General features: G+C 35.2%; 1 protein-coding gene across 2 annotated transcripts; it reads right to left on the bottom strand.

Annotated features, from left to right (window-relative positions):
• Positions 1–2814: 2814 nt before the first annotated feature.
• LOC138321626 (HHIP-like protein 2) lies at positions 2815–15040 on the bottom strand. 2 transcript variants are annotated; one of them, XM_069265423.1, is made up of 8 exons: positions 14156–15040; positions 7949–8049; positions 7075–7244; positions 6493–6633; positions 5905–6034; positions 4859–4995; positions 4537–4612; positions 2815–3965 (listed from the first exon to the last, which is right to left on the bottom strand). In XM_069265423.1, exons 1-8 carry the CDS (start codon positions 14651–14653, stop codon positions 3866–3868), a joined length of 1353 nt encoding a protein of 450 aa, XP_069121524.1. In that variant the 5' UTR covers positions 14654–15040; the 3' UTR covers positions 2815–3865. The 2 variants fall into 2 exon arrangements, with proteins under 2 accessions (XP_069121524.1, XP_069121523.1); XM_069265422.1 differs by having other exon boundaries at positions 7075–7250; positions 14156–15036.
• Between the last annotated feature and the right edge of the window lie 152 nt (positions 15041–15192).

Genomic DNA, 15192 nt, shown 5'->3' with positions numbered 1-15192 from the left:
GTTTTGTATAAATGACCTCTTTCGCGAACAATGGAAATTTGCCCACGAACCAAATTTATTAAAATTAAATGTTATATGTAGCAGATTTTTTTTTCGTTCTAAGTTGTATTAATTTTACTGCATATATTACTTCCTAGCAGTTTAAGATTTTGATTGTTCAGAACATTTTGTGATCAATCAACTGAAGTTTGGTTTTGAGTTTTGGATTTCCTTAGAATTTTCATTAATTCCATAAAGGTTAACTAAGAATTGTTTTTCAGTTTAAAAACTAATAGCATCTTTTATGATTAATGAAACAGTCAAAAGTGTTTGTGGTTCGCAGTTTTATTTTTCATAATTAGCTTTGGGTATCGTAAACACATCATACTATCAATCAAAATGGCTTTAGATTTATCATTTGAGGTGTTAAATTTTCATTTTATAAGAAGTTTGGTTATTACAACATGAATTATACATGTCAGGGGAGCAAAATGAATTAATTTATATGTGAGACAAAGCTAAGTAACATAAAGTATATGCATACACTGTATCTAAATGATTTTCAGTTTGATCAGACACTCTCATTTTCTGTTTGACTGTTTCTCCATTATCTCTGTACGATTAATGCCATATCCGCCAATTAACATTTTAGAGATATTTTTAGGATATTTTTTAGGATTACTTCAAAATTACTTACAAAATTCATGTAAGTTTAAAGCCAAAGTCAGTTTATATAGTATGGAATAAAACGGTTTCATCGCCACACGCTCTTTACCGCAAGGATATACACCATGTACATTTGTACTGTGATCGAAGCCTTTCTTTTGTGTCTAATACTCAGCAAAGCTATTTCATTTTCTAATCATCAAATAATACTAACATGGAATTCAAATATGATTATTGACAATAAAGATATAATCAAGTTTTGATGATATACTTATAGATAACATGCATTTTCATTATCAAAGCTGCTACATCCAGTTCGTTATTTTGCATGATTAAAGAAGTGGCATGAATGTATCTGAATTTGAAATAATACAAAAAGAGTTTCCCGACCAAATTAAACTTTAAATCTAAAACATTATAATATGTAAAAGTGATGAGATTTAGATTTTTGTTAGCATGAATCAACATAAATGTTAATCTCTCAGAAGTGTTAGCCCTGCAAATAATGGAACTACTGTAGGTTTGTTAACCTGGTAACTCTTCCCTCTCATACCACACAGTTACAGAATCGTATTTCACTGTAAATATGCTCTAAAATTACAAAATAAAACATTAGAACAGGACATATAAGTAAAGCTACTTCAAATGCAAAACAGCTTATTATGGTCTTAAACACCTAAATGTTTTTGTAATTTTGAATATGTAAAACTTCATTTTTCTTCAAAGTATCACTAAATAAACCAATTTGAAATCATATGAAGCATTAAATGAGTATTTGATTACATATTAATGTTGACACCGTTTGATTCGTAATTAATGATCCAAAATAAGCATTTTCATATCTTTATGTATCATTACTAAAAATAGACCTTGCAATATTATAACTTTGAAACGACAAATTTACCGGTCCGCAATTCTTCTGAAATTTTCACAATATTTATTTCAAGTAATGAGCCAACCTTGTAGAAAATATTTTTGGTGCACTCAAACTATAAGTGGGTGAATCACCATTATTAATAAATGACATGGTCGAAAATAACACCCAAAATTTCAACATTTTCTGTCTTAAAAATGTAGCCAAAATTCTATTTGTTACATTTTGCCTAAATATTTGTGATCATAATATGTAATTATTTTTACTCTTTAGAAAATAATACAGTTTGATGACATAAAACATTATTTTGATCCTTTTTTGGATCAAAAAGAGAACCCTGGCATACACCTCTACTGGGAAACTTTAATTTGGCCATAGCACATGCCCCTGGGACCTTTTGAATTTTTTAAACGTATTTCGAGGGTTTGCATTTATGTCGCTACATTTAATTTTAATAAAATTGGTTCGTGGGCAAATTTCCATTGTTCGTGAAAGAGGTCCATTTTCTTTGAAAGATTTTGATATCAAGAATGCAATTTGCATCCCTCACGTAAAAGGTTATCTTTAAAATATCAATTCACATGTGTTTAAGTTGAGCTTAGTACTTGCAAACGATTACAAAAATGATTTGGTTCTTCTGCGGTCTCTACTATTAAGTAACTTTAGGTTAGCCATATAACTCACCATTTAGTGTATAGTCAAGGACAGAAGATGATTTCCAACAAGTGGGTTTTAAAGCTATTTAATACACTAATAACTCCTGTTTGTGATAAGCACATCCATTATCTACAAAGTTCGGTCGGAATACGTCACAGTTTTAGGAAAATCTTGACAGATGTTAAAGTCCCGTGTAAATCACGTGTGACTATCGGAACAAAAAGATAAGTAAAAATCAAACACAGATATCGATACCGCATGTAAATGTTAAGATTAATAGGTTGTATCAAGAAAATCTACACAAAATTCTTAGTAGCATTGATAGAGCAATTGTAGAAACTCGATGGTTGCATACCGTCAATTTAAAGTCGTCACCATAGAAGTCGCGAGTTTGCCGCATGGAATGGTCCTTTCCTGTGAGAGGTCAATAAGACGGCAAATAGTCACGTGGTGTTCTCGGCTAACTAGGGTTCGTTTCAAAAGTGGGGCCAACTTGTGAGATTATCAATTCATAGGATTTTTTCAGAGATTTCGGATCGTTTCCATTTGCCTTGACATAGATCACGATTTTCGTGACAATAGATAATATTTGTTTGTTGATATTTTTATTACCGTGTATTTGATAATAAAAACACATAAAAAGTGAAATCTTTTTTTATTGTTTTGATATCTTGTTATTTCCAAGACACGCGAAACGCTAACAAAGTAACACGGAAGACATTACCAATTCTATGAAACGGTGTCAGTAAATTATTCAACATACTTCCATCAGAATCCTTCTGTTAACTAACTGATGTGCTCACACACTCTTTGACTGACGATGTTGATTAATTATCGAGTACTGTAATCCAATATATTTTCGCGGAGACTGAATCACGCGTTTTCACGCCGAACGACATTAACGAGGTGATTAAATATTTTCGTCTTTTAGTATTTCCAAAATCCGCGAAATTTAACAGTATGTAATGCCGGAAAATGGTCTAAATTATCGTAATAGTTCACAAAATGACTCAAAATAATCGTACATGGATATTATATGGTTTATTAGTGTTTACTATCTTGTTTTCTCACCGCGATTCATTAGCCCACTCAAGCCATCCTCGATACTCCAGGGGTTCCGATCACCTACGATCTCTACACCCCTGGACTATCTCATAGTGGGGGCACAGAACAGAACAGGTAATTTAGTCCTTTGGTGTACATCAAAAGAGCCGTATGGTACATTGTGGTTGACAGTGTGGCCTTGATGTTAGGCGTCGCTCTCTCTCTGTAGTCTTCATAGGAATTTTTTGCTGGCCTGTGATTGGTCAAATGTTTTTCGCTGAGCTGCGTTCAATTTTACTATGAGATAGTCCAGGGGTGTAGAGATCGTAGGTGATCGGAACCCCTGGAATATCGAGGATGCACTCAAGCATATATACATATATGTTATACTTTCAGTGAGCAATTAGCTACAAGGTATCAGTCATATGTTTATAGATCATCAGTAGATATAACTAGAATGAAAATCACCATCAAATCTCTGTAAGCTGGTCAACAAACATACGACTACACATTGTTAACAGGCATTCTGAAACGTCCTATTTTCAATATCTAACACGTGTCCACTGTTTTATAGAAATAGTACTATGATGGGCTTACGAGGAAACACTTCAAATAATTTCTGTCATTTCTGAATTTATAACTTAATCATAAATATGATTTCATTACATGACCAAAGAGCCAGAGTAGTGTGGTCAACGTCAGAGATAACCGTATTGTCCCTGCTGCACACGTGACCGGATTGACACTGAAATGCAAAAAAAAAAAAGTATTTATTATATAATTTTTGTATAAACCTTGTATTTTAAACGAAATATGGAGATAACATAAAACGGGTTGAGATTCTCCTGTCTCACTCCTAAGGTGGTGAAAGATTCTATTAATCTTACACAGGTGGGCTGTAAGACAACTCAATCGCGCTAGACAATTAATACATCAATACATGGGGCGTAACTGCGGCGCGCATTGTAGATGACGTCATCAATTTTGACGCATAACGACGTTTCTGCGATAATGGCGCATGAAAAAGCTGGAAACCAAGTGGAATTTCATCATTTTTTCTACTAAGTATGGGAGAAAAAAATCAAACATGGGTCTGTGAAGTGGACAGGGATATCTCATCCCTCGTGAAAGATTTTGGCCGTCAACCCTGGCTAAGTCTCGGTTTGACCAGCCAAAATCTTTCACTCGGGTTGAGATATCCCTGTCCACTTTACAGACCTATGTAAGATTCTATTAGTCCTTGATCAATAAAATATTTTGAATTCAATTTGATATTTCTGTCCTGTTACACAGAATCTGTTACAAATGATACAAACCTCTTTGGGACGATTTTCAGGAGTGTAGAGGAAGGTCCACTCGTACCGAAAGTCGTGGTCATAACATACAGCTCACCTGTATAACAACAATCACAATTCTATTTTCATTGTTGTTTATTCATGTATAACAACAATCACAATTCTATTTTCATTGTTGTTTATTCATTACGATGTGTTAATTATTGTTTGGAATGACAGACAAATTCTGGTAAGAATATCGTGCAATAGTGATATCAAATTAGACATTGTAATATTATTTTGGATTCCAAATTAATATTGAAATAATCATTATATTAATCATATGATAATCATAATATATTACCATCATTATCCTGACTGAGCGTGCGCAGAAACGTGCCGTACTCGGCGCGTGCGCCACATGGACATGCACCCTTGGGACAGAATGATATGTTGCGTTGTACTAGCTGACCTGTAGCGTTGTCAAGGCTCATCAACCCACTGAAAGACAAGGAGAACATAGTTTCAGTATACCTGTTGCTTCTGACCAATAGATCCGAATGTTTTCTATGTTTTTTTATTGGTAATAATTAAGTTTGAATATTTGTAATAAGTTCACATTTGAAAACCAGGTAAACACAAAACGTATAGATGGCTTCTTTTGTGGGTAAAACAATCCTCGCGAAAATAATACAACAATAGGTTAGTATAACCTATATGGATGGATAGGTTCATAAAGTAACTGAATGACGAAGACAAATAGAAGGACAATGGGACAGTGTCCACTTTCACGAACATTCCTTAACTTTAAGTAACTCATTAACTTAAAATACTTCATAGGAAAGCATTACTGGTTATAAGGAAGGTCCCTCAACTTTAAATGTTTTCCTTAATTCCTGCAATGCTTTCCAATGAAGAATTATTATAAGTTAAGGAGTTCCTTAAGAGTTAAGGAATGTTTTTGAAACTGGGCTTTGATCGCAAATCTAATGATAAACCCGCAACAGGTCTTGTCGTTTATTTAAATATGATGTCATTTATACCTAGTTAACAATTTCATTATGTCTCAGCCAGAGAAAACAAATGTAATCAGTAAGCGCTGAGCATATGGACTGGTATCATCACAAAATTCGCCAACATTTACATGCAATAGCAATATTTCTGACACTCAGAAAAGTCTTTAATATTCATGCAAATGATAAAGACAGACAGATGGTCATATTTGAAATCTACATTTCCTGGTTATTTTTCCAAATAAATAGACTTCAAACTCTGGGTGAACACTGTGTATATTACAGTCATTCTATTCTTTCTTTTACATTTTTAGATGTCATCTTTTTTACCTTACTATAGTGAGTCATCTAACTATATATAGGACAGAATTACTTACGTTAATAAAGAGGTTCTTACCCAGAAACATCCCCGAACAGATACTGTCCGACAAACTCCGGGAAGTCGGATCCGTGGTACACATACCCTCCTATCACGGCACGGTGGGTAGCCGAGTTATTGTACGTGTATATAGGTAGTACTTCATTTTCTGAGTGTAGAACATCAATGTTAAAACGTTTGGAGTTTTTTCTTTCTATTATCATTTAAAGTTAACAAAATATATATCAATAGTCACTGATTAGAAGAAATCATCATTCTTTGCATTACCGTGACACACAATGAACATCCATCCATAAAAATGTGTGTTCTATTTCATGTTGTTCTTGAATGCCATTGGTTACATGTTTTGTCATCAATTTCTATGCAAAAAGTAGGTCGTTTTACGCTCACATATACATGACGTAATTATCAGAACCACTCACCTAGATTACAGTTTCCCGGAGAAAAACATATTCTATTTCATGTGCCGTGACTAATATTGAATACCATTCCCAAAGGCCTTTGTTCTTGAATGCCATTGGTTACATGTTTTGTCATCAATTTCTATGCAAAAAGTAGGTCGTTTTACGCTCACATATACATGACGTAATTTTCAGAACCACTCACCTAGATTACAGTTTCCCGGAGAAAAACATATATTTCCTTCCTTTTTGTTCCAGCCGTAGTTTCCTCCTTTCTGGATGATATTGATTTCCTCCTGGTCGTTATTTCCGGTGTCCCCACAGTATAGCTCCGTACCAGGACTTTCTGTACAGAAACAGATTGTTTAAGTTTAACGGCCTATCTAAAGCCACGGTGATAAATTTACGTTCAATCATGTAGAACGCTCAATACATTTCTGGCTGAAGAGGATGGTGATTTGAATTTTATTTAATATGAGCTTCGAAACAAAAGTTCTAGTTTTAACTGATATATTTAAATAATATATAATGATAAGGTTTTGGCGAGACTTGTATACAAATAGAGTAAAGGAAATGAAAAGGTGCTAATAAATAGCAATCCTAAAGATCAACTGACAAAAGAAAAAATACCAATAAATGATGTGAATAATGAACAAAGAACAAAGAGAATTAAAACAAATGAAAATAGGATGTGGAGGGATGAACGAACGAAAGGGAGGAATTCATTTTAATTGATAATCTAGTTAATATTCATATGGTACATGTTGTCCCTATTTTGGATACTCACTTCGGTCAAAGCTACATCGGAACATGTTCCTGCAGCCATACGCATACACTTCCGACCGGAAGCTCTGATTGCCGATGAATGGGTTATCAGGTGGGACCCGGAAGTAACGTAAAATGCCGTCTACCACCTCTCGTTTGTTTACGTCTATTCGCAAGATTTTGCCCAAAAGACTGTTACTGGGGAATAATAACATACAACATAAAATCAAAATTCGGCTTGGCGATCAAAGAATCATCTCTATGGCATGTCCAATTAAGCTTATGTTGTGTGATGTCCTACCACTGTAACTAAGGTCATGCAATGGCAACCTACCCTGTATGTGGTGCATGCGTGTTCTGGAAGTAGTGCTGTAAATTTACGTCGTGTCTCCTTGTGAAAGCAGAATCCCTAGCTACCCCCTAGTGCTACCCCATCAAAGAATATTGTCAAACACGCCATGCAATTTACCCCATGTTATTTTACAATGATAATCCAGCTGTTTCGCTCCCCTCTTAATTTTCTCGACAAGATAAACTACCTTAAACCGATTGTTTTAGATGTTTGTGTATCTAAGTTTTGAAAAAAGGAATATCCATTATATTCAAAAAAACGTTCAACTCAAAGGCCAAAACTTCTGTATGCTTATTCATATTTCGACATTCAACCAGGGACGCTTAATTCAGCAGTTTGTCCACAGCTATATATATCCATGGCTTGTGCGTTAACTTTGTTGCCTTATTTTAGAAAAGGATGCCAGGAACAGATAATTTTACCCAGATCGCTAAATTCTGCGGCATATTATAATGGTTCATATATGGAATAACAATGTCAGCTCATGCTAGTAGTTTTACTATATCCTGTAAAGCTGTAAATCTGTCGCCACCCCAATACATACCCATCTTGAGCCTGGTCAGCCATTTGTTCGTTGCCCGTGTTTCCCGGTACCCCTCCGTCCCCTACGCTGATATACAGGAAGCCATCGGGACCAAACACCACCTAGAGAACCAAAGGTTTTAATTAAGATATATCTTTGAAAAGCTAAAGAACAGGACTGAGTTTCACTAAAGGTCGTAAGTCTACACGTAGACGTAGACGTAAACGTAGACCTTACGTCCGAACTTACGTGTGCGTAAGATGTGTTTCACTAAAGGGCGTAACTCTGCACGTACGTGTAAACGTAGACGTAGGATTTTGCGTAACTTACGTCCGAAAATCAATTTGTATCATCGCGTCTGATTGGCTGATGTGACTTGGTACCCGATCAAATTTGGCGGGTGTTTTATATTCCGGCTTGTTGTCTATTTGATTAGTATTCTTATGTTTTATCGTGTACAAATCAAAACATGCCATTTATTTGACATGAAAAAAATATTTGTATAAAAATCGATGCGTTCTCTATATATCAAATTGTCAGGAGCGAATTTGAAAATGATTTTTGCATGACTGAATTTACATGTATACATGTATTTAAAAAATCGTTAATTATTATTAAAAAGAGGACAGTTATGCAATAACATGTACATTATGTTTACTTTACTCGCATTGCCGTCAAGACAGAGATTTATCGGAATATCCTACTATTTGGTCACCATTTAACAGGATATATAATTACCTATCGACCATTTATCGGAATATTCCACTATTTCCACAATTTTATTTTATCAAACTTTTTTTTTTCTCATATAGATTTTTGGATCTATGAGTTCATACCATAAAAGAAAATGGAAGAAAAAACATATGTCCATGTGCTCGTTTTTACGGTGGCTGGGAGCGGACATGAAATAAATATAAGACTCTTTCATATGTGGATATGAAGGATAGGGATATTCTACCCGAGGGTCACAAAATGTAGTAAAACCCGAGGCTTGCCGAGGGTTTTGCAACATTTTGTGATCCCGAGGGTAGAATATCCCTATCCTTCATATCCACTTATGAAAGAGTATTTTTCTTTCATACCACAACGTTTTACTGCAATTTTACAACTATAATATCCCGCCATTTTGAAATAAATTCGAAGAAATCCACGACTGGAAGTCAATTTCCATACATGAAAAATTACGTGATATTTTCAACACAAATTCCGTTGCTTGCATCTTTTATAGTAAAACCAGTCAATTTTGTGAAAAAAATGTTAAAATTTTACCGAGGAAATAGAGATTTTGTTGACGCCGTGACGTCACGAGGCTTTATTGCATGGGTAGCCATGCAATACAGCCTCAGGCGACATGAGTGTATTGCCCTAGACCAGCCAGTATTACACGTGTAGGTATGAAATAAATAAAATTATTGCGTAGGAACGAAATATCATTGCGTGGGAACGAAATATTATTGCGTTCGAACGAAATATTATTGCGTGGGAACGAAATAGTATTGCGTTTGAACGAAATATTATTGCGTGGGAACGAAATATTATTGCGTTCGAACGAATAATTATTGCGTTCAAACGAAATAACTATTGAGCTCATTATCATACACTTTATCTAAAAAGATGTTTTCCTTATTTTTAACGTTTTAAAGTTTTGTTTATTGTATTACACTTTATATATTCAATTGAATTATATATATAATTGTATTTATCTTGTACGTACAACATAGTATCTTGTACATGTATGAACAACTGAGTGTATAAACATGTACGTACAAGATACTGTAATAACTTGTACGTACTTGTAAGATATGAAGTTATACGTACAAGATAATAACTTGTACGTACAAGATACTAGGTTGTACGTACATGATACAACGATGTACAATGTACGTACAGACGTACAAGATAATAGTTTGTGCATACGTACCTACAAACGTACACGATACTGTAATAATAGATATTAATAAAATACTAAGTTATACGTACAGGATTATAAGTTGTACGGACATGATAAATAAAATTATATACTTTAGTATTGGTCCTAATACGCTGGCGTAAATAAAAGCAGTCTATGTACTTTTATATCACTGTTTATATGACTTTAACACATCGGATTATTATGTTTCAATATTGCCGTTTGAATGTGTGCAAATTGTGTTACAACGAACATTATTTTGTATCAGTACTTAGTCAACTAATTTTAAGAAGTAAAATAATGAATTTCCATGACTTTTCCCACAATTTAAATGCAAATCATTGAAGGCAAGTACTGATAGAATACAAATCTAAATAATATATGCAATAAACTTTAAAGTAAAGGTTTCGAAGCAAAATATGCTATATAAAATATACTTGATTAAGAAGGTTAACACAGAACCACTTTAAATGACCAATAACAAAGAATATCGATATGAAATTGCAGACTCCCACATTTGAAATAGCCAAATGTGAACTGTTGATATTTCGTTCGAACGCAATAATTATTTCGTTTCCACGATGTAATTTTATTTATTTCATGTCCGCTCCCAGCCATCGTACGTTTTTGAGCTATTGTCACTCAAAGATACCTAGTTGACAAAATATTGGATTTTATGGAAATTTTGCCGTTTTAAACATATACACAAGAAATTTAAGTCATATTTTCCTAATGAGGTGTGTGATATGTATGGATGTTTGTGGAATTTATTTTCCACTATTCTTCTTTAAGAATATACCAGTTTTAATTAATAAGACTATATGCTATCCCTACCCCTTAATTTTGAGCTACAAAACGCACCATTTTCGGCCATTTTTGCCAAATTTAACCCTTTATAGAAAAGTTCTGGTATTAAACTTTTGTTAATATTGCCGTCATATTATGAATTTCATGAAATAACGAAATCAATGTTTTACTTTTAAACTACTAAATTATGACAAATCGGCAAATCGTTGGCTAATAATCGAAATCAACAAGATAATAATACCTGTATACCAATTGATAAATCAAAAAATAAAATCGATATACGCTCTTATGTGATTAAAAAACATGGTTATGCTGTTAACATGTTTAGTTTATTCAACTGACCACCAATGAATGTAATTTTGAAGCAATCTGTGAATGATATTTATACTGTAGTAAGAATTAAAGTGAACAGTCGGGCAAGGATGGCTAAAGTCGGTAAAAATGGTGTGAATGTATCCAGTATAATTTCTTATGAAATGGAAAAATAAAATCTCTCGTCAAAATCTGTCTGCGTACGAAGAAATTAATTTAAAGTATGGGAATTCTAAAACGTCCTCCCGGCTCACTATGTCCGTGGTTACATTTCCACGCAGCCTCGCTTTCAATGCTTTCAACTTTTCTTTACTTTAATGGTCATAACTGGGAAACTAAGCAGAACTTGACCGTCGTATTAATATGTGAGAACTTTTGGAAGGCCAATGAACGCATTTAGAGTGGTTTTCTTTGCCCGACTATTCAAGCCGCGGAAGGTGCTGCGTGTCTCCGATGTTATGTAAACTATAATTTTAAGTCAGATTACTATAATATAAACTTCCATCAATGCTTAAATGATAAAAGTAACAGATTCTTGGGTCATGTACGGTACTCATTATTAGAGAAGACTTACTTAGTTATCGTTTCAATCAGTTTCATATTCAATTCAGAAAATGTACAATGCGTATTTGCTATAACATCATGCAATGCAATAATAAACTACACATTTTCGGCTAACATTCAACAAGAGACTTTGATTTATTTATATCTCTATTAGATTAATTTATATTTGTTAAAACTTTCATCCGCATGTATTCTTCGGTAGTGTAACGATACATCTACATGTACATATGCACATGTATGCACAATACATAACAGGCGAATTTATTCCTAAATAGTTTTATATTAAACCTTTTTTGGTCCCATTACAATATTATTGTTCTGAAAAATCCAACATTTATAACAGCTGCATAGGACTTGGTATTTCTAATTTTTTTTCATTTTGCATTTTTTAAGTGTTGGGTGAATATGCATCCGGATCAAAGATCCGTCACTAGGTTTTTCCTTTAGTTTGACGTGATTGCATCCGTAATCAACAAAGACGTCTGCTGTTGTTGATTTTAAACCTGTTTGAACGACCAGTGTTGTAAATGACCGGCTTAAGTATCTAAAATATCGATTTCTACTCGACCGGAAACTTATTCGATGTTCTCTCAGTCAGAAAACTAGCGTAATGTTGTTGTGAAGTGGGTTACGTTTAATTCTACGTGTACTCCAAAGTAGACGTAGATTTACGTGTAAAATTAATCGTAACTTCGCTGCACGTAAAGTTACGACCTTTAGTGAAACACGTTTTAGACGTAACTTACGTCTACGTCTACGTTTACGTCTACGTGTAGACTTACGACCTTTAGTGAAACTCAGTCCTGTACCTTAGTTACCTCCTACTTCCTAAGGTCGATGGCTTCTTTTAGTAATCAACGACGTATTAGATGGCGGCAGAGGAAGACTATCGCAACGTTTTATGGACGTCTATGGAATCCATTGGTATCAGCCGACTGAATTCATTTGTGGTCAGCTTTGTACTTTGCAATGTTCTGAGTTATTATCATAGAAATGAATTCTGTTTCGAAATCATTTGATTATGGTCTTACCAAAAACGTAACTGTATTTAAGAGTTCAAAATCAGAAAAAAAATCTTGCAATATAATAATTCATGATATTAAGGTTTAATCCCTATTGATAATGAGTCCAATGTATTGACATATCGGTGTGTTTCTGGAAGCTATCTTCAAAATTTTCAAATCGTGCGTCATGTAGACATCCTTATGTAAACAATCTTATCAGGAAATGACTTAATCGGCGGTTTCAATTACATACATTTATTTATAACCTATAAAAATCTTTTAAAGAATGAAAAATGTCATTTCGTGTTCTTTAATTTTGATTTCTATTGTTCAGCTTTTATGATTTTGGTTAATTGTATTTATGTTATATTGACCGCCTCCGCTGTATGCGGTGTGTTTTGGGAGACTGCGGCAGTATGTCCGTAATAGTGGCACTCTTATCCTTCTGTAGTGCTATCTACCTGTAACGTCCTGTCAGAGACACAGGACAAGCACACTCCAGCCTGATTACAAATAAACCAATCATCATTTCCTTTATACAGGAGCAGTTCAACCGAGGGCCAAAAGTGAGGTGTTGTCAAGGGAGACATTAGGAAGAATAAAGTCAGTGAGGAAGAAAGAAAAGACAAATTCATAAAGTTTGTCGCCTGTTACGGTCATGCAATAAGGGCAGCAGGTACAATTCTTACGTCCTACCTGCAACTCGCGCCCCGTGAAGTAGGCTCTGGGTTCTGTCCTCTAGTCAAGACTATAAAAGTGGTAGTTTCTGCTCCTGCTTAGCGTTCAGCATTAAGGGAGTGGGACGACTGGTTCGCCCATTGTCAGTATTATGTGACCGGGTGGGGTGTATTGGTAGGTGTCTTCGACGACAAGCTTCATTGAGTTCCACTATACAAGAAGACACAACACGAAAATACTGCAGTCTCACACAGCACACACTTGCACTTCATACACGCAACACACCGCATACATTTGAGTCAGTCCTTTCATGACACTGGATGTTAATAGGACGTTAATTTAATCAAAGTGCCAAAATACAGAAGCAGTAACTATTTTACTTTTATAAATTATGATGTGCTTCGACCAGAGGACAGAACTCAGAGCCGAGAAAAGTGAGGTGGTGTCAATGATGATGTTTGGAAGAAGCAAATACCGCAAATTTAGTCGCCTTTTATAATTAGTACTGCAAAAAAATTCTTTATGTTATTGGACTGTTGGGAATAAATTACAAATGACATGCCATCGCTGGAAACAAGCGAAATTTCATAATATATGAAACATTTTATAGCATATCATGCAACTGCCCCTTGCAGGTGGAGTGTTAGAATTGTACCTTCAGTCTCCATTACATGTTCATAAAAGGCGACTAAAGGATTTTATCTTTTTTCTTCTTTCCTACTCAGTCACCCTCCTTCCCCACCTCCCTAACGTCTTCTTTGACACGGCCTGATGGCTTTGAGTTGAGCGCTCGCCGCTGTAGTGTTTGGTGTCTTTGGCGGTACGCTTCAGTAAGTTAGCGCTATAAATCTCACTATCGCAAGGAGACACAACATGTTCATACATGGAAGGTCGCCTTAAATGACCTTAGCCGTTAATAAAAAAAAACATTAGATGAATGCAAGTGTATCCTACCGTTCCACCGTTCCGTTGAGGAGACGGTTGCTTGATGGCTAAGAGAATTTTCTCCGTGGATATGTCCCCTTGTCCGCCCTTCTCGGTAATTTCCGACACCACAATGTAATCCTGTCCATCGTACGTCCGTGTGGAATACGTATAGAACTTCCGGTTATTCCGGTATTCCGGATGTAGCGCAAAAGACAGCAATCCTCGCTCATCGGCGGGGTCTGTGTCGTCAAATGCTACATACTCACTCAAATCTAGGAACAACTTCTCACGCTTCTTCCACGATGACGTATATGCATATATCTTGCCGTTCTGTTCGGCCACGAGAAATCCGCCATTTTTGTCTGTGTTTTCTAGAAGAAGGATTGGACTGTCCAGAGATCCGGATTTCACAGGTTCTGTCAGACAAACACATGGCGTACAGGAAGCTGGTCGATTAAACAGCTGTATGATACATAGAATCACCCACAGATAACAGGAGGTCCGTTTTACAGGAGTTCGAATCATGATGATAAATGTTCTATCTCGGTGGTAACTGCCGGATTTCTGACGGATGTTCAGCTTATAAATAAGTAAACTAGTGTCACTGCCCAAGTTTCACGAGTTTACTACCTTTACATCCCGTATAAGCGTACCTGTTGTGTTCACTCGAGTGTGACGATTGATTATGAAACCATTAAGTCTAGAGTGCACTCGATACCCTGGATAACCCTATGGTAAGTTGATAATCACTCCGGGTTTGTGCATAGAGTAATACTCAGAAAAGTATGGCATCTTCCAGACTTAAATGTATGAGCTGTATAAAACCTATGGTTTCCAAACTCTTCTCGGAAGCTTAAGTCCATAGATCATCCTATTACAATAAGCCTTTGTAGATAAGCTGGCATTTAGAGTCCAGTATTTGTCCGTCGATGACCAGCCGTCAATATTCCCAGGGGAACCGGTGATCACACAAACAATGTGACGTTTATCATTAAACGTCTTATATTAAAATGTATTAACAGCGTAAGTCATCGTGTTGTCCAATGAGTATAGATTAAAGTGGA

This window comes from Argopecten irradians, chromosome 4 (assembly GCF_041381155.1).
Source record: "Argopecten irradians isolate NY chromosome 4, Ai_NY, whole genome shotgun sequence".
In the NCBI taxonomy this organism is placed as follows: domain Eukaryota; kingdom Metazoa; phylum Mollusca; class Bivalvia; order Pectinida; family Pectinidae; genus Argopecten; species Argopecten irradians.
This window is presented reverse-complemented; position numbering and strand designations above follow the sequence as displayed.

Coding starts and splice junctions, on each gene's coding strand:
- LOC138321626 (XM_069265422.1), bottom strand. CDS start 14,653: ATGATTCGAACTCCTGTAAAACGGACCTCCTGTTATCTGTGGGTGATT. Junction 7,251..7,948: donor GCTGACCAGGCTCAAGATGG/GTATGTATTGGG, acceptor ATTATTCCCCAG/TAACAGTCTTTTGGGCAAAA. Junction 4,613..4,858: donor GCTCAGTCAGGATAATGATG/GTAATATATTAT, acceptor GTTGTTATACAG/GTGAGCTGTATGTTATGACC.